Source organism: Nuphar pumila, chromosome 8, assembly GCF_984573655.1.
Source record: "Nuphar pumila chromosome 8, dmNupPumi1.hap1.1, whole genome shotgun sequence".
NCBI lineage: Eukaryota > Viridiplantae > Streptophyta > Magnoliopsida > Nymphaeales > Nymphaeaceae > Nuphar > Nuphar pumila.
This window is the reverse complement of record NC_143256.1, coordinates 22,436,186-22,457,273: the sequence shown is the minus strand read 5'-3', so window position 1 is coordinate 22,457,273 and position 21,088 is coordinate 22,436,186. Positions and strand designations below refer to the sequence as shown.

Sequence of the window (21,088 nt, the reverse complement as noted above, 5' to 3'; positions counted from 1 at the left end):
TTATTGCTTATGCATCAAGACAGTTGAAAAATCATGAGAAGAATTATCCAACCCATGACTTAGAACTTGCGGCAGTTGTTTTTGCACTAAAGATCTGGAGACATTATTTATATGGAGAACAATTTGAAGTATTCAGTGATCACAAGAGCCTCAAATATTTGTTCTCGCAGAAAGAATTGAATATGAGACAGCGACGTTGGCTAGAATTTATTAAAGACTATGAGTTCACACTTTCTTATCATCCTGGAAAGGCGAATATTATAGCTGATGCTCTTAGTCGCAAAACTAGAGACACTTTGGCAAGTCTCATAGACAAAGAATGGAAACTTATTGAAGATTTCATTAATTGGAAACCCTTTGCAACTAATACAGGAAGGATTTTATTATCAAACTTAATTGTTCGACCAGAAATCCTCATCCGAATTATTTCTGAACAAAGTAAGGATTCTCAACATGAAGAATTTTTAGCTCGAGCCCAACAGGAAGATGATGTTTCTTTTCGACTTAAAGAAGATGGGAGTATTTTGATGAATGATCGAATATGGGTACCAAATAACCCTGAATTGAGAAATGAAATCCTTGAAGAAGCCCATAAAAGCAAGTATACTATCCACCCAGGAAGTACAAAGATGTTCAAAGATTTGCAAAGAAAGTACTGGTGGGCTGGTATGAAGAGAGATGTGGCAAATTATGTTTCAAAGTGTTTGATTTGCCAACAAGTTAAGGCAAAACATCAGAAGCCAGGTGGAATGATGCAACAAATTGAAATTCCACAATGGAAATGGGAAGAAATTACTATGGATTTCATAGTGGGTTTACCAAAAACTCGAAAACAGCACGATGCAATTTGGGTTATCATTGACCGATTAACTAAATCAGCTCACTTTCTACCTATTCGTATAAGTCAATCTTTGGAAAGTTTGGCAGATTTATACATTCAAGAGATTGTAAGACTACATGGAATACCATTTTCAATTATCTCTGATTGTGATACCAGGTTTACTTCTCGATTCTGGAACCAACTTCAGCAGGCTTTGGGAACAAAGTTAAAGTTCAGTTCTGCATTTCATCCCCAAACTGATGGACAATCAGAGCGTACTATTCAAACTCTGTAAGATATGTTACGCGCCTGTATGCTAGAATGGAAAGGAGATTGGGATATTCATATTATGCTAGCTGAATTCGCTTATAATAATAGTTATCATACCAGTATTGGAATGGCGCCATACGAAGCTTTATATGGAAGACCTTGTCGATCGCCACTCTATTGGAATGAAATTGGTGAACGAAAGTTAGAGTCACCAATGATACTACAACATTATACTCAGCAAGTAAATTTGATCCGAGACAGACTACGCGCTGCCCAGAGCCGACAAAAAGGATATGCTGATCAAAGACGGAAAGAACTCGCTTTTGAAGTTGATGATATGGTCTTCGTCAAAGTATCTCCAACCAAAAGTGTGTTCAGATTTGGAAAGAAGGGAAAGTTAAGTCCTAGATTTGTAGGACCTTTTAAGATTCTAGAACGAATCGGTGAAACTGCTTATAGAATCGAATTGCCTCCTCAGTATGCACAGATTCATAATGTATTTCATGTTTCAATGCTGCGAAAATATGTTTATGATCCATCTCATATTATCCAGCATCAAGATATAGCAATTCGAGAAGACATGACTGTTGAGGAAAAGCCTATAGAAATTATGGATAGAAGAGATCAAATTTTGAGAACAAAGATTATTCCTCTGGTTAAAGTCAGATGGCAGCATCACGGAATTGAAGAATGTACTTGGGAACCTGAAAACAGCATCAGAGAGAAGTATCCAAAATTGTTTGTTTAAATTGTACATAAATTTCGAGGACGAAATTTTTTCTTTTAGGGGGGTAGAATGTAATACCCAAAATTTTTAATGATTTATAAATTCTGAAGAAAATTCAAGTTTTAATTTTTATTTATTCTGAATGTGAATTATAGTGTTAAAACCCTTATTTTTATGGTTAGTATTGTTCAAAGTAAAGATCTGAATATATATTTAAAATCCTGATAAAATTTTGTTGAGGCTTGTTCAAAAATCAGAATTCAGGGACATTCTAGTCATTAATCAAATTGTAAAAGGGTAGCTTAGTAATTTGCCAATTCAGTGGCATTTTTCGGTAAAATACCCAACTATATAAGGTCAAAATAGTAATCTTTCTTTTAGGATATTTTCAGGGAATTAATAAAATTGTCAGGGACGAAAATGGTAATTTACCATTTTCAATGGCAGGCTATGTAATTTATTGAACTACAGAAGGACACTCAAGTAATTCTAAATCTCCTATGGCATTTCTGAAAGATGGAATTGAGCCAAGGTTAACTTGGGTATTAAAAAGTAGCAAATTGAATAAAATATATTAATTTATAATATTTTAATCTCAGACCATGGTTTTAGAAAAACCACTGGCCCAAAACCATGGACAGGCCATGGTTTTCCAAAACCATGGGAGGACAAGTGTCACTCCTCAGTGAGGAGGTGACACTAAGCCTCTCTCTCTCTTTGACACTTGTCAGAAGAATGACAAGTGTCATTCAAAAATTAATTTTTTTATTTACTTTGGTGACAAATGTCACCAAAGTGGGCCCCACAAGGGGGGGCGACCTCCCTTCTCTCTCCTATAAATACCCCTCACCCCCTCTCTCTCTACTCAAGTTCAAAACCCTCCCTTCTCTCTCTAAGCTCTCTCTCTCCTACTTTCTCTCTCTACCTTTGATTTTCTCTCTCTAACTTTTAAACCAAAACCTCCGTAGAATCTCAGATTTTTTCTGAGAAACCTCTTCTAGCCCTTTTCCTCTTTCTTTTAGCAAAGTCCGTTCTTCTGCAAGAAGCTCCGTCAGATCAGAAACAGCCTCAGAAGCACTACCTGCAGGAGTTCTGCTAAACTTAGCAGAAAAGTCAGATTTGGATAGCGGAAGCGCTGCTCAAATCAACTAAACAAGGTTAGTATTCAAGAACCATCTTCTGAATTCAAATTCTCCTTCTAAACCCCAATTCTACTTTGTGTGGATTTAAATTTTGACAATTTTGTCAAAATTTAATCCAACCCAGCCTCTACGCAAGGGAAGTTCTGTTCAAATTTTTCTAAATATTTTTAAGTATTCCAAACTACTTTAGCAGTAGTTTTGGCAAAATTTTATAAAAGACTTTTGAAAAATTAAGTTTTTATAGCAGGAGTTCTGTCAAAATGATTTAAAGATTTTTGAAAAAAGTAGAATTAGTATAGCAGTAATTCTGACCAAATTTTTAAATAATTTCTAAAGATTAATTATTTTAATCAGAATTTTGGCAAAAGCTTTTCAGATAGTTTAGAAATTTTTAGTAGAAGATATATCAAAATTTTTATAATTATTTCAGAAAAAAATTGATTTTTATAAAAGAAATTTTGTTAAAATTTTTCAAAAATCCTTTTAAATATTTAAATCAAAATTTTTGAAAAACCTTTATAAAAATATTTGTGACGCAAAGTCATGTTCGAATTCTTACAAGTCGAATTCAAGTTCAAACCTTTTTTCGAACATTTGAGTTATTACAGAGGAAACTCTGTGAAAATTCTTATAAAAGTTTTAAAGTCAATTACAAATAAATTTTTTTAGATTTTTAATAATTTCTTCAAAAGATACTTCTTTAAATCATAGGGCAAATACTACTCAAAATTTGATATAAAAATATTAACTAATATAATGAATTCTATCAGATTAAATCAAAGCACGGGTGCTTTATCCTATCGAAATCCAAGTAAGTTATTCTATCAAAATCTTATAATTTTATATTAGACATGCTTTTGATTCATGTTTTTGATTCATGCATGATTATCTAAATTTGATTTATGATCAAATGCATATTTCAATATCTGCATATTTCAATTTCAAATCTTATGATTTTAAATCGAATACTATGGTTAAGACATTGATGATATTGATAAATAGAAGAATTTTGTATAGCATATTGATTTTTGAAAGATTTTATTGCTGCATGAGTCATGTCTACACAAACTTAATTCTCGCCTTCACAGGCGAATGCTCGTTATGATAGAGCAAAATTCTGGATGGGCTGGATACATATGAACCGTGTTTATTTGAAAGGAATGATTTGGCTATTGAGCCTAGTTTTTGAAAAGATGAAAAGTCCTATAAAAGAATCCTTCAAGCCCATCTAGGTTTAGCCTACCCTGGAAGGGGTAGTGGTACAACCAGGAGTGACATTGTGAAGATGATAATTGTTGGGAGCGATAGATTCCCTGGACCTCCTGTCACTCGGATTGAGGAGGTCGAGACAACGGGTCTCAAGGCTGCCGCATGCCAGTGGATGCATCCAACTCTCCTTGTTTGCTCGCCATTGCTGAGAATCTTCCCGGTCGTTGACCGCTCGCATGGGAGCCCGTTTCACTCAGGTATCCGAGTAATCCACAATAGAATAATATACCCCCGGAATACTTAGTTTGAGATCGGAGTACTCTCCACCGTACCAGGAGGGTGTTAATATCGAAACAATGACCTCTTTCTTTCACAGAATTTGATCTGAGATTATGTATTATTTTAAATTGTTTTTAATTGCCTTATTTTGCATAATTGTTCTTGAATAAATGCATTTTGATTTGTAAATTATTGAAATCATGCTTAATATTTGAATTGTATGGTTTTGATTAATGACTTACTTGGCTATCATAAGTCTAACCCTGTTTTATGGGGATTTCAGGTTCAAATATGGAATAGGAAATCTTACAATGGATGTTGGACAAGTGTGGCATCGAAGAATCCAGATTCCCAAGATCCTGAGATTAATTTAGGATTTATTTTAAATTTAATCCTAAATGTTTTTCATTTTTGAACCTTGTGAAAAGACTATGTATATAATGTTGATATAAATTATTGTTGTTTTTGTTGTTAATTGGAATGTGGCGTGCCTGAGGTTTAGGAAACCGAAAATCAAAAATTATTTCCGCTGTTTAAAAAAAAAAAAAAAAAATCTACAATTTTTAAAGGTTTTAAAACCCCGGGGCGTTACAGCAATACATCACTCTCTCTCTCTCTCTCTCTCTCTCTCTCTATATATATATATATATATATATATATATATATATATATATATATATATATATATATATATATATATATATATATATATATGTGAGAATGCATTGGTTCTGGCCACTTTCTCGTTTTGCCCCTTCAAAATCATGGTTTTTTAATATTTTTTCTCACAACTAACACCATAGATGTGATCTATAAAGGCTTTGTTTTGGGGGAACTGACTTTTGGATCACTGGAATTTGACCTGTATATAAATTTTTTTCATGCTCCAAAATCAATAGCTATGCAGACATCAAATTTTCTTGGCTCATAAAAATACATTATTCATCAAAAAAATATGATAAAAGAGTCTATTCCCACTAAATTGAGCATGGTGAACACATCTAACTGTTCAAATCTTTCACAAAACACTTCAAACTGTAGAGTAGAACGAGAAAATGGAGCCTAACATGTTTAGTTCTCTCTCTTTCTATATATATATGTATTAAGTCCCTAGGTAGCCCGCAGGGTGACCCGACTTGGCCCGTATTTTTTTTCCAGGTCGGGTTTAAGACAGGTTTGGGTTGAGCCTTCTTCTAAAAACTAGGGTCAAACCCGACCTATTCAAGTTGGGCCACAGGTCGCATGGCATCAATGGTAGATTCTGGATTTTGCTTAAAGGGGGCCATGCATTTTTCCAAAGCTTGATCGGGAGCAACAAATTTTTAGGCAAAAAATGTTCACAATTTTACTTAAAGGGGCCAATTTTTTTTTAAAAGCTTAAAGGGGTGGGCAAATTTTTTTCAAAAATTTGCTTAAAGGGCAGGCAAAACATTTTTAAAAGCTTAAAAAGGCGCAAAAAAAAATCAAAACCTTGTCTTTTTTTTATATATTTTTATATTATTATTTTTTATTTATTTTCAAAACTTTCAAAGGGCCTCCTCCTCTCTCCCCCTGAATTCGCCCCTGCCTGGCCTGTTCACCAGCCGTAATCATATCCATGAACTGAGTCTGGCTCACATAGATTCGGGTCAGAACACCAACACACTTGTACGTTTGGAGTTTGGGTTATACCTTTATCAATCAGAAACCCCACCACGTACATAAGCTAATGGAGAGAAACAAGCGGGCGGGAGTTACAAATCATTGTCTTCTCTGAGATACTTTGCCCTTTCTCTCTTTCACTCAAAGTGAAGCTGAAGCATAAGCTTACACCTTGATTCGAACGAGGATTGCATCTCCCCGTCATTCTCAAGCAACAAAAAGATGAGGAAGAAGGTGGACGAGCGGGTTTGAACCCCAATAAAAAACTGCACGAAGAAGTGTCACCGTTCGATGTTTGTCATAGTCGGGGACAAACACCATTAGCAAGTACTTCAAACCCTATACCATTCATTAAAAGTTCCTTTACAAACATCCAAAAGTTCATTGATTACTGATGGTTGTTAGAACTCTCTTCAGAATACCGTCAAATTGTCATTTGATTCTGAACTTTTCTCAATCATAAAAACAAATCCTGAATGATACACAAAATTAGATATCTTAATAAGCTATTGCAAGCCAATCTCCACAACTTTGAGATTGAGCTTGTTTTGAAGTCTTCTAAACCTTGATCTTGGAAGAGGTTTTGCCAAAATATCACCTCTTGCCCATCTAATGTACTAAACCTCATTTCAATTACATGATTTTTTATATTTTCACGAACAAAATGATAATCTATTTCAATGTGCTTGGTTCTTGCATGAAAAACAAGATTTGGTGCTAAATATGTTGCTTTGATATTATTGCATCACAAAAGAGGAGTTTGAACATGAACAATTCCGAACTCCTTCAGCAATTGGTTAATCTAAAACAACTCATACACAACTCTAGAAAGAGCCATGTATTCAGGTAGAACTCCATGATAAAATGTTCGGGCCTAAAAATGTGAGATAACCTCCAGTTGATCTTTTGTCACTAGGATAGCCAACCCAATTTGTATCAAATAATGAAGATAACACGAAATATGATTTTATGATATTAAAACCAAGATTTATAGTGCTTTTTTAATATCACAAATGTCTTTTAACATGTGTCTAATGTTTTGAAGTTGGTTGATGCATGAAATAGCATGCCTTGTTAACAACATAAGCAACATCTAGCGAGTGAATGTCACATACTATAGAGCACCAACAATACTTATGTTAAAAGTTGCATCTTCAAGAATATCGCCAATAAATTTTAAAAGCGTTACATTAGGAGCTGCAGGAGTCACACAAGACTTTGATTCCTCCATTCTTGTTTTAATAAGGAAATCATATATATATATATATATACTTTTTTTGCAATAAGATTATTCCTTCTTCTGTAGACACAACTTCATCACCCAAAAAATCATACAAAGCCCCAAATCTTTCATAGAAAACTATAAAAAAATCAATAAGAAGAAAATAATACCTATATCCTTCTTTAGAAATTGTTGGGTCTGGGCCTCTTAATTCAGCATGCACAATTTCAAGAGGAAAATTACTAACTAAATTTGAAGCATCAAAAGGTAACCAGTGCATCTTACTTAAAACACAACGTGAGCAAAAATCAAATAAAACTTTGTCTCCAAACAACTTTAACTTAGTCCCTTTCAAAAAATCAAAAACTTTTTAACTTGGGTGATCACGTTTGCAATTCCACGTCTCTCCACTAGTTGAATCATGTTTGTATGCACGATTCATCACCATCAACTTCCTCCTTTGATTAACATCCATAAATACAATCCATTTTTAATCAAACCTTTTTGTAGCACCGCTTTGGTCTGCATATCCTAAACATAAAACTCATGAGAGTGAAGCTCAAAATAGCAACAATTATTTCTTGCAAAATTTGCAACAAATAACAGATTTTTCTTTACAGCTGGAACTTCTAAAATCTCTTTCAAAGAAAAAACTTTTTCAAAACCGGGTAAGAGCATATTACTTGTATGGGTGATAGGGAGATTTGAACCATTACCAACCATGATAGTTTTGGATCCCTAGTACTCATTCTTGTTGTTCATGCCCTGTCCTTCAACTGTTATATGGTGGGTGGCTCATGTATCAGGGTATCACTTGGGATATTGTCTGAAGTTCACAATCATGGTAGAAAAATGCTCTAGTGATGTCATAACACTACCTCATATTGTGATTTTTCCTTACAAGTGACTTGATTGTCAATTCAACCCTTGAACTTGATCTTTTTGATTTAGTCTAAAATTCCAACTACCACTATTCTGATTATTTTGAAAAGCATTATTTTGACCATGCCTCTTGCCTTATATCCTTCACGTACCCTTCTTCTTTGAATGAAGAAGGTGGTATAAGAAGCTTCCTCTTGAGAAGCAGTTTTGAGGTTCATCATATGTAGTTGTTTCTCTTAGTTTAAGAGCATGTCATGAATCTCATCAAATGCATAAAGTTTCTTAAGAGTTGTTACAATTGTAACAAAACTCTAGTAATATAATTGGATAATCCATTCAACACATGCTTAGCCAAATCAATGTCTTCTATTGGTTCACCCACAATGACAAGAGAATCAACTAAAAACTTTGCATTCTTTAAATAATCTGCTATAGATTTATCATCCTTCTTGATGTCTTGTAAATCATTTTTAATTGGAGGATTCTAAAGCTCGAATGAGAGGCATATGATTTCTCTAGAGAAATCCAAGCATCACGAGTAATAGGTGGTCAGATCATATAATCTAGCTTAATTCAAGATTGTAAGTTCTTTTTTAGATCATATAATCTAAATTCAACTTAGATTGATCTCCATCTTTTATAAATTGAGCAGGAGAAGAATGAGAACCATCAACAAACTTCACTAAATATTGACTAAACATTACCGATTCAATATGCGAGCACCAGAGCAGATAACTGTTTCAATTGAGCTTTATGAAAATAGAACTGAACACATTCCATTGGACGTGGCTTGCTGGTGACATGACAAAACTAACAGTGTTATATGAACCTACAATCTCAACACAGTGATCGACCCTCACAACTCACAATCAAGACTGCACTGCGAACCAACTTTAATGGAGAAAGGAGTGGTTAAAGCCTATTGGATCTGTTACCATAAATCCAAACTATCTCTAAAACTAACCCACATTCAAAGCCTCACCTTTCTATTTGACCTTGGTCCTACTCTAAAAAGCATTAAAAACTTGGACCTAGTAATAAAATATTTGGATCCACTTAAATATAATTCGATTCAAAAAGTATTTACAAATAGATTTTGCTTGTTTGACCCAAATATCATGTGGATCTATTTGAGAATTTCTATATCCACCAAGAAACAACAAGGTCCATGTACTTCTCCAATTTAGTTCTTATCAGAAGTGGATCTTGTCACTACCAGCCCCACCTGATCTATATGTGACAGATCCACATTCATGTGCTTCTTCTATTGGGTTATTGTCAGAAGTGGATCTTGCCACTACCAGCCCCACCTGATCAACATGTGACAGATCTACATCTTCAAGGAGTCACTTTCGTTTATTACTGATTAAAATTTGAACATGATTGAAAGAAGAAAAAGCAAGACCAAACTCAAGGCTGAGTCTTCTCCAACCCAGGGAGAATGATGCAAGAGCGGAGCATGGTCAGCCAGGTTAAGGATCTCTTTGGGTCCCTTTATTTCTTTTAGGATTTTTATTATATTTCAATTGAATATTGGATTTACTTTTGTTTTATAGTTAGGCATTGGATCCATTTGAGATCCAAATTAGATTAGGGTTTTGCCTTTGCATATAATTATTGAGTGTAGAAGGTTTTATTTGCAAATACATGAATGAATGAGTGAGTGTTTTCTTTAATTTTTGTGTACTTTTAATTAGATCCATAGCGTCCCTTAGCATAGTGTAAAAGTAGTTTTATTGATCATAGAGTTCTTTACCAATCCAACAACGGATTTGCATCAACATCTCACTTGGGAGTTGCATGATATGTGGGAGTGGGCCCACACACACCTCCATGAAGTGGGATGTGTGATCGTGATAGATTATAATGTCGTATATGATACGACCATAATTGCTCTTCTAAAGATCTAGCTCTCCGTGAGCATAATCCACTCAAACCTCATTCTTCGATTTTGTGTGATATGGTGGCACCCATCTCTTTTAGCTAATATCATTCAATATAATCAGAACATATTAACAAGATTGAAGTCACCCACCTTCTAACGTTTTCTTCAAGTTTTTTATTTATCCATCAAATATCAAAATGTACATTTCAATCTGTTTGGGTTCGACATCAGGAATCTGAGGCTTAATCAAATCAAAATCGAAATCAAATGGATATCAAAGGTACTTTTTGTTGGATCCAAATTCTATCCTACTTTTTTTTCCATCTAAATTAGAACCAAATTAGCTAGGATCCCATTCGGTTTGATTTAGTAACTACATCCAAACTGAACCTAACCTGTTTAGGTCTCCACCCACTTACTCATATCTATTCTGCAACATGACTGACACTTCACTCATGGGCTTCTATCCAATGAAAGCAATAGACCAGACATTTGGTAGATGGTCATTATGACAAAATTTTCAAAATTCTTTCAAGTGCAAGTGCCAACTTTCATGGTATTAATTATTATGATTAGTATTAGTAGTATTATTACTATTTATGAAGAGTGATATTGCATAAAATCATTTACAGTTAGTGAGTACATCTTTTTGCATAATAAAAACATCTCCGTAGTTCTTAAGTGGGAATGCCATGATTACATCGTATAGTTGATTGAACAATAGGTTTCTGCCAAACTCCAGCTACATTTGAAACAAGGAAAACATTATTTTGGAAAGCATACCCACACATCTTTTATAATTCAAATGCATACACAATGAATCTCAAATTTTGAATGTATACATAACTCTTTTTTCAATTATTCGAATGCATGTCCACCACATATGTTATTAAATAGATTATTCACGGTTTTTCCTTATAGTCAAGTTTAATAATTCTTAAAAACTAAAATAAAAATATACCCAATTCACCTTATTTAAGGCTCTCTCTCTCTCTCTCTCACACACACACACACACACACACACACACACACACACACACACAACCATCATTTTGTATAAATAAGAACTAAGAATCGTTTTTGTTTTGTTCTGATAAACGATCTAACTAGGGTTAGGCAAACCCCGGTCACTTACCATTATTAGAGCCTTAAAGGAAACCAAATATGTAAAGTATGATTAGAGTAAAAAAAATCTAGAAAATAAGTATTTGGATAACTAAAAGGAAAACTAAAACAAGTCCAAAAGATATTCATTTGGATAACAAGAAAAAATATGAAAGTAAATGGCGGGCAACCCCAGGTCAGCCATATCCCAACCACTGGCTAGCTAAAAAAAGATCGACCAGCTATTCTTTTCTTGTTTTTTATGTTTTTTTTTATTTTTTGACCGGACCAGCCATTTTTAGGCCAGCCATCGGCCGAGAAATTGCTGACCAGCCATTTTCTGGCCAGCCAACTTTGTGACCAAAAACCTAAAAACCTAGGTTTTTGGTGACCCAAACAACCTAACATGGGTTGGTCTTTGGCAAAGGTTTTGAACACACCAAAAAATGGTATTTAGACCTTTTGACAAACACCAACAATTGAATAATGGGCACTATATCATATGTAAAACGGATGGCCACCAACACATGCATGCACCCACTTCAAGTATGAAGGCGGCAATTTCTAGACAGTTTCTTCATGTACAACAAATAGATTTAAGAACGTCCTGCACGACCCACAAAACTCATTATCCATCATCCAGCCCAAAATAACACCCACAACAACCCTAAAAGAGAAGCAAAGAAAAAAAAGTGAAAACCACGAACGAAAAATTCTCAAAAAGAAGAGGAAAGGAACCTGCTTCTGTTAGGTGTAAGAAGTGAGGGGAGAGAGAATTCAAATATGAAACTAGGCTGTTTTGGAAAAAGTGGTTTTGATGACGTGAAATAGTCCCATATTGATTATGTTTGAGTTTGTTGTGAGCTTTATAAGCAACATGTAAACTCTTACACTTGTTCTTGAGAACAAGATGGTGAGATGACTACCACACACACGTGTGCACGCCCGTCGTGCCGCACCGTGTCAAGCCGGGCTGGTAATTGGGTTCGGGTAATTGGCCCTTTAGGGCCATATCCAATCAAGACCAAAGTATCTTTTTGCCCAAAGCTTCTGTGAATATTTGGATTGTTCAACGGGTTATGGGAAATGATAACGGGTCACAACTCCTCGTAGTCCGTGCCTGTTATGACTCTTCGAATTCTTTTAACGGATCTCGACTCTTCGATTTCCGTTAACGGGTCACGTCTCCTCGGATTCCATAATGGGTTCCTTCCACGCTTTGTAACCGTTCGTGGGTTATAAAAGCGTGGTTAGGGCTGGGGTTACAACAGATCTGAGACACAAGAAGAGCTCTGCGATTTTTCATTTCCCTGTTGCTCTCTCTCTCTCTCCTGAGTTATCTCGAAAGGGGTTGTTCTGCAACTTCGGTTCGTAGATGTTGTTTTCGAAGGACGATCCGTCGGAGTGCACCGGTTCTGATCGTCGAGGCTATTGTATCCTGGGGGAAGGACGCCGGATCCTGTTTGCACTGTACGTGGGGACGAATCTTCTCTAAGGGGAGTACTTTCGTACGCCTTAACCTTTTACACAATATTAACATGCTTTTGTTGTTTTTATTGTATTCTGTGTATCTGCTTGTTCATATGCTGCTATCTGGATTTTGGTGTTATGCGGAACCCAACATGCCTGCTCCCTGTTTATGTTTCGATCTGCTGAAAATCATGATTTGTATTCGGCTACATATTATGATTTCTATAATGTTTTATATCATGATTATGATTGTGAAATTGTGTGATCCGAAAAACGATCCAACAACTTCTACACCTAAAGTTACAAAACCAGAAAAGAAAACCCCCAAAACGTTCAGCATGTATATCTACAGTGAGCCGATCATGTTTAAAAAGTTGGAGATGCTTATGTGGCTGAGCTTTCTGAACCTTGGCCTGCACTTTGTTCCCACCTTGGTGTGGCACCTTCACCATCTTATCAAATGCTCATGTATGACCGACAGATATAGTTAGCCGACCAACTCAGAGAGAGAGAGAGAGAGAGAGAGAGAGAGAGAGAGAGAGAGAGAGAGAGAGAGAGTTACATGATCGTGATAGGCTACATTGTCCTATATGATACGATCGCAATTGCTCTTCAAAAGATCTAGCTCTCTATGAGCATAATCCACTGAAACCTCCTCCTTCAATTTTGTGTGTTATGGTTGCTTCCATCTCTTTTAGTGAATATCGTTCTATATAATCCCAACGAACATATTAACAAGGTTGAAGCCCCCCACCTCCCAACGTGGTCTTCAAGTTTTTTATATATCCATCAAATATCAAAATGTACATTTCAACATGAAACATCGAGTTCAGGGTACTTTTTCTTCTCCAACCCAAGCTCCACACTGTCGACATGATACTGAGTTTGTAGAGCCACATCAAGGGATATGAGATAAACTAAATTCAACTTGAAATCACATCCCATATAAAGAGGGCAAGGATAACTTTTAGGAAAATTCCCATTTAGAGGCCAACTTTTTGCTCCTAATTAAAAAAATGAGTTATAATTTTCTGAAATTTCAAAAATAGGATACAAGTTTCTTAAAACCTGTCAAATAAAGACTCCAAGTTCAACATCCATCATCTTGAAGGACACAATTTTGTTTTTATTTTCTGTATTGAACTTTAACATTTAAAAATACTCATAAAAAGGAAAAGGGAAAATATTTTAAACAAAGGTCATATATGAAAATTCAGAAAAGTGAGCCCCATTTTTTAAATTAGAGGCAAAAGATTGACCCCAAAATGAGATCTTCCCTATATTTTATATGCTTCTCATGTTTGACTTGGATAAGTTCTATAGTATCACACTTCATCTCTATAGCTAATCCTTATTTTCAATTTCTTAGAAAAACCACCTTGCTTACTCAATGTATTGGTTTGTATCTTGCAACTTACATGAAAAGTGCTAAGCTGGAAACCTGATGTAATCCTTTTCCGTCATGAATCAAACAAACATCAAATCATCATGGTAAAAAAGTGTCATGCTAGAACAAGTAGGCCACAGTTTTTTCCACCGCCTACCACTTTTCATCTGTATATCCATTCATACCTTCCTTCATGAAAGTTTTCACATGGAATCATTCCCATGTAAAGCCTTTCCTTTACATGGGATGAAAGAAACGAGGCCTTAGGTCTCCCTTGCCCACTAGAAAATGCACCATGTTTTGTCTCGCCAATAGTGATAAAGCACTGACAACGGACATGTACCAACGAGATTCGATCTTGGGGCTTCATCTTGACACAAGACCCCACTGATCACATTGGTAACCACCATGGTGGTTGTCGGTGGTCTATTATTAATAATGTAACTCACCAATTTAATTACCTGATCCACTCTTTACACAATCAAGTTTGAATCAACCACATGGCCTTAACCAATCGCGAATATGTTTAACCAGATTTCATAAAGCAAAAAGTATCTAATTAACAATCAGATCCACATTCAATTTGGGTTCAACATCAAGCATTCGAGTCCAAATCAAATCGAAATCGAATGGATATCATAGGTTTGTGATCAGTCACTTTATATCGAATCCAAATCTGATCCTACTCTTTTTCATCCAAATTTGAATCCGATTAGCCAGGATCCCATTCAGTTGAATTCACTAACTACATCCAAACCGAACCTAACCTAACATGTTTACATCCCCACTCACACTTCACTCAAGGGATTATATCCAATGATCTGATCCATGACCATCATGACAAAATTTTCAAAATTCTTTCATGTACAAGCACTAGTTTTCATGGTATTATTTTTATTATTATTAGTTTTTCTGAAGAATGTCGTCACATGAAACCGTTCACGGGACGATGAGTACATCTTTTAGCACAATAGAAACATCTCTCCCTAGTGCCTAAGTGGTAATGCCTTGAGTACATAGAATAGTAGGTGTTTGCCAAACTCCAGCTTTGTTTGGAACAAGAAAAACATTATTTTGAAAAACATACCCACATATCTTTTGTAATTAAAATGCATACACAATGAATCCCAGAATTTGAATATATACCTAACTCCGTTTTCAAATATCCAAATACATGACCACCACATCTGTTATTAAATATATTAATAACAATTTTCCAGATAGTCAAGTTTAATCATTCTTAATAATTAGAATGAAAATATACCCAATTCACCTTATTTAAGTCTCTCTCTCTCTCTCTTAGCCATCCATTTTTCATTAAGTATTTTGTTTTGTTCTAGCTAACCTTGATCAGTTACACTGCATGATTATGTTACCAATCATTATTAGAACCTTAAAGGAAATTGAACAAGTTAAGCATGATTAGAGTAACAAAAATCAAGAAGATAAGTATTTGGATAACTAAAATGAAAACTAAAACAAGTACAAAAGGCATTTATTCGGATAATTAGAAAAAATAAAGTGAATGGCGGGCAACCCCAGGCCAGCCATTTCTCAGTTGGTGGCTGGCCAACTATTCATTTTTTAATGTTTTTTATTTTTTGACATGACCGGCCATTTTTGGCTGACCAGCCATTTTCCGACCAACCAACTTTGCGACCAAAAACCTAAAAAATCAGGATTTTGGTGACCCAAACAGCCTAACATGGGTTGGTTTTTGTCCAACCAAGTTTTGTCCCCTGTCATCCTAACAGAGTGAAGGCATTATTTGGATACCTGAAAAGAATAAAGTTCAAAAGATAAATAATTAGACAACAAAAATTAAATTATGTATGCTTTGAATTAAGAGTTTTTTCAGGTATGAGTTTGAACGAGTAAAGAAATACTGTAACCCAAATAGAAGAGTAAACAATTGGTAAATGAACCGAATAGAAGGTATTCAAGCTCAAGTCTTTCTTGTGGCGAATTGAGCCGAGCTTGAGCTCATGGTGAGACTTGAGTTAAACAAGCTCGTTCTATGAACAAAAAATACATTTTGATAAATTTAAAATACTAAAATTTACACTCTAAAACCCACTGAAATTCAGAGTCTAAAACCCAATGAGGTAAGCTCAAAGTGACTCATTAAAATTTTAAGCAGGAGGATTTGAACCTTCAACCATCCATATTCTATGACAAAATATATGTAAAATATATGAACTATAGTTAATGAGCCTATACGAGCTTAACGGTCACCTTGCTTTCGGGGCCTTTCTCACAAGATTTTCTGGCAAAGATAATTGGCTTTTAAAAAAACACCAAAATTTTATGCTTTTTAAAAGCATGTTTTTAATCAAAGCAATGCTCCAAAGGTCAATTCCCACACACTCTACCATGACAGAGTATAAGGTGCAATAGTGTGCCGCTGCACCTGATCTGCCCTCTACCTTTTGTTGGGCCGCACACTGACCAGCTATTCCCCTGAGATGAGAGGTAAGTCAGGTGCAGCGGCACACTCAAATTGTGCAATGTGATTGCACCTGATCCATATAGGAGTCAGACTAAACAACATTCAATAATTGAGATCCCAAGGGCAGAATGATGAAAGAGCACGACTTCAAAGAACCAAATCCTAGTCGATCAATCGCCTGGCCACATAAAATACATTTTAATTTTTAAGAGATTGTTGAAAGACAAACCACTTCATTATACAATCCTCTGTTGCATTAAACACTTTTTCAAGTGGCTAACTAGTGGGGTTCTTTAATGAACATAAACGGCATGACTTCTTGAATTGCAATATTGAAAACAAGACTTAGCTCCCAATCTGCATAACTTTACAATGAAACACAAAAATGTCAAAGATTTGAGCACACACACACCCACACACACACACACACACACACATATATATATATATATATATATATATATATATATATATATATAGAGAGAGAGAGAGAGAGAGAGAGAGAGAGAGAGAGAGAGAGAGAGAGAGAGAGCACAAGAAAACAAAAGTTTTGAAAACACTCCAAAAAAATGGTATTTAGACATTTTAGACAAACACCAACAATTGAATTACTATATCATATATAAAAAAGAATGACCACCAATATCTGCATGCATCCACTTCAAATATGAAGGCAGCCATTTTTAGACAGTGTCTTCATGCACAACAAATAGGTTAAAGAGACCTACAAAACCCATTATCTCACATCCATCCCCTAATAATACCTACAACAACCCCAAAAGAGAAGCAAGAGGAAAACACAAAAACCTTGAAGAAAATCTCTAAAAAGGAAAAGAAAAAAGAATTCCCTTTCTACACACCTAAAGCTACAAAACCATAAAAAAAAATCCCCAAAACCATCGTTATGTATATCTACGACAAACAGTCCATGTTTGAAATAGAGGAGACTTCTGCAGTGGACTTAAGATGCTTATGTGGCTGAGCTTTCTGAACCTTGGTCTGCACCTTGTTCCCACCTTGGCGTGACACCTTCACTCCTCTTATCAACTGCTCATGTATCACCAACACACATAGTTAACCCACCAACTCAGAAAGAGAGAGAGAGAGAGTCTCAACATGCAATACACATCCTATGCCATGCATAAATAAATGTCACTCAAAGCATGAATGCCTGCATGAGAGAGAGAAAGCATGTCAACATGCAAGACATTCTATGCAGAGAGAGAGAGTATGTCATCATACAAAATACATCCTATGCATAAATGTAATGCCTCGTGATGCGTGCACACCACATATGAGAGAGAGAAATTACGTATTTGCCGCATTTAACATCAGAATAAATGACAATGAAATCACCCTCCTGCAACCCGTTGGACCTCACGAAATCACCTGAACCCCAAAAAAGAAAAAGGGAGAACAGATTAAACAAATCCATAAACACTAACATTCAACAGGAATCTGATAAAATATCAGAAGCCTGATGACACGCGTAGAGCATGCACGTGTCACGTCACGCATCACTATACCTGTATTCTCGAGGAGATACATCCTACTCTTGTTGTTGGGCCAAAACCTACACGGTCATGCTCATCCCCATCAATCAAACAAAGAAAGATTATAACAAAAAGTAATAACAATCTGAACCTTGATCATAACCAATGATCATGGTGGTTATAACTTAAACCAAGATTAGGAAAAACTAAACCCATGATCCTATGTAACCAATAATCATGTTTATACCTGTAACGCATATTCCACACACGTGAAGTCCCGATATCCTCCATGGCTATGGAAATCCCATCCCTAAATTCAAGCTCAGGAAGATGCGTCTCGGCCTCCTTCTGGTCAAACATTGCATCAATTCTCGAATACTATTTTTTTCGAGATAATAAGATGCGTGTATAAGAGAAGAAAGATAAGGAGAGAGTTGCCTACTTTGGGGAGTACAATCCTTCCCAAGCTGCTCACATCACTTTGCTTCAACACCTTTTGAAGAAGAAACCTCAAGTTCTTCTCTGTCTTCCATCCCTGCAACCATTAAGATCTGGGCTAGTGACTCACATTGTTCATTTGGCAGGGGAAGCTAGGGTTTGAGACATCCCCACCAAGGTATTAAGCTACAAACAGTACGTTCCTAGTCATTTCTTACAAACTCACCATCATGGTTATCTATTTTTCTCTTAAAAATGTGAGGGTATACAGTTTATCAAATGAACTCATACAATGCTTTGCCCCAGAAACAACAACGATGGGTAGAAATTATAGCAGGGTGCTTTGAAACAAGGTTAACCGTTTAAGTACTTCTATCGGTTTAATTGTAAATAATGAAGCCCATTTCGTAGGGGAAAAACCAAAAACGGTACACGAATCAAAGGTAGATCATAAGTATTAAAACTTCCCTATAATATGGAGGTTCATCATAGCAACAGAAGCATAACCATGGCATAGAATTAACAATGGGATGCTTTAATTATGATTGTAATATACATCATGATCAGATATATTAAAGCCTTAATCAACCCCTTAAACTAAAAACCTAGCGCAAGGGAACCTGGAGATCATATTTCACCTGACGCCTATCCAAAGTTGCCTGCCGGTGCAATGCTGGACCTTCAGATAAAGGATTTGCGGAAGACGGTGTCCAGACCATCCAATCGGATTGGTTATTGCCGATGCCATTGCTGCCATCACTGTCCATCACTCCTGCCTTCTCTGCGTCATTGTTATGTCTATGGTGGAACAAGAAGCGCCGCTGGCGCGCCATTCGCTTCTTCCTCGCTTCCTTCGTTGCCGATTTCAACATGCAATCTGGTTGTTGAACCATTGAATTGTAATTGCTGTTGTTAGATCCAGGAGGGAAGTTCATCATGGAATCATGAGGATAGAATTGATTGGAGTGAGGAAATGATGCTGCCTCAACAAGATTATCACAAGGAGGTGGTATAGATGAAAGTGGGTATGGTTGGAGGCATTCATTGGGCAACCCATAACCCATCTCCAACCCAGGGTACCCCATAACTGAATGGAAGGAGGCCACTGAAGGATCATAAACAGGTGATGGATGGTAGGGAGGAGGCACAAACCATGAATTGTTGTTAGGAAAAGGAGATCCTTGTTGTTGATGATGATAATAAGGCAAGTTAGAGATGTCATCACAAGAAGGAAAAGATGGTTTGTGTTTCTTTTGAAGATGGTGGTTTTGCACCCATGTCAGAATCAATTTTAGCAATTGTAACATCCCCTTCTTCCCTCCCCCTAATCGCCTAACAGCACTCTCTATGGTGGACTTCTTCAACTTGATGCTCCTCAAATCTTGAGGAGAGATGGACTCTCGGTTTGATTTCAACCACTCAAAAAACACTTGGGCTAATTCCTCAGATGGACAGATGCTATTCTCCTGTCCCTCTTGCTGACTGTCTTGAATGGTTGGGCTCCCCACAAAGCAATTCTCCTCTTCCTGCCGGCTGTTGGCCTGGGCATCAGGTGGGAACATGGAAGGGTCCCAAAGATCAACAGTGTCCAATATGTCCATCTCTCCAAATCCATCAAAAACATCCATCCCTTCTTCCTGCGGCTGGACCACGATTGATGATGAACATGCAGCGGCCGCACTGCCGGTGGCCGCTGGCGACTGCGTCAACGAATCGTCGGGGTAGGAATTTGATCTAGTGGCATCATTCTCTTCTTTCTCTCCTTTGACAACCCATGAAGAAGATGAACAGGAGGAACTACAGGCAGATGAAGATGCTGATGATGATTGTGAGGATGATGACTGCATGGGGGAGAATTCGGCAAGACAAGGGAGGACATCATGGAATAGTGCTGAAGCATCAACACCAAGCAATTGATCTGTGTCTATGGGGTCACAATCCTCCCATTCACTCACCATTTCTTCTTTTGGGGCGTTGACACTCTTGTCCTCCCCTTTGTGATCCATCTCCACTTGACTGTTGCTATCATTGTTATTACTATTATCTCCCTCCACTTTCTGTGGATCGGCCATCCTTTTTGTTAATGCCGGTCCAAACGGATGCTGACTCGCTCCAAGTATAAAAGAAACCCTAATATCACGCTGCCATTAAAAATCTTCTCCTCCCCTCCCTGAAAGCGCTACCCCTCCAAGAATATGACCCTCTTTGCCCTCCCTCCTACCTTTAAGAAGAAAAGAACAGCAAAGAAACGACTTGTTTCACTTTTCACTCTAGAGATGTAGAAAGCCAGACACTGTGTGAAGCCTTTTCACCTTCTTCAACCATGCACCATCAACCAGTAAAAAATGAAAAACAAAATGAAATAAGAAATAAGGAAAAGAAAAAAGATCCCGTGGTCCCTCAAACCCTAGAACAGACCACTATCCAAGAGAATGTCTGTTCTTCAAGATTTATCATAAAAAAAGTGCAAAGAAAAGAAAGAAAAACTCTGACCCAGCTTGCCTCACTTCTTCCAAAAGATTAAGATACCTTAAAGAACAGAATCCACACAAAATTTCTTCCATTCTTCTTCCTTTTGTGGTCATGAAACATGAGAAGAAGACCAACCAAGTGCTATACCTACTATCATATTGAAAACTAAGAAGTGCAAGTCCCACTATTTTCTGCTTT

At 36.4% G+C, this 21,088-nt stretch overlaps 1 protein-coding gene across 1 annotated transcript in view; it reads right to left on the bottom strand.

Annotated features, from left to right (window-relative positions):
* Positions 1-20,490, bottom strand: part of LOC149829781 (B3 domain-containing transcription factor ABI3-like) — a 37,621-nt gene extending 17,131 nt beyond the window's left edge. The window contains exons 1-6 of the mRNA XM_090015291.1: positions 19,039-20,490; positions 18,423-18,515; positions 18,228-18,328; positions 18,014-18,060; positions 17,800-17,876; positions 17,436-17,534 (exon numbers count right to left, since the gene is read on the bottom strand). Coding sequence (XP_089871417.1) covers positions 17,436-17,534; positions 17,800-17,876; positions 18,014-18,060; positions 18,228-18,328; positions 18,423-18,515; positions 19,039-20,490 — 1,869 coding nt within the window. The remainder of the gene's footprint in view (positions 1-17,435; positions 17,535-17,799; positions 17,877-18,013; positions 18,061-18,227; positions 18,329-18,422; positions 18,516-19,038) is intronic.
* Between the last annotated feature and the right edge of the window lie 598 nt (positions 20,491-21,088).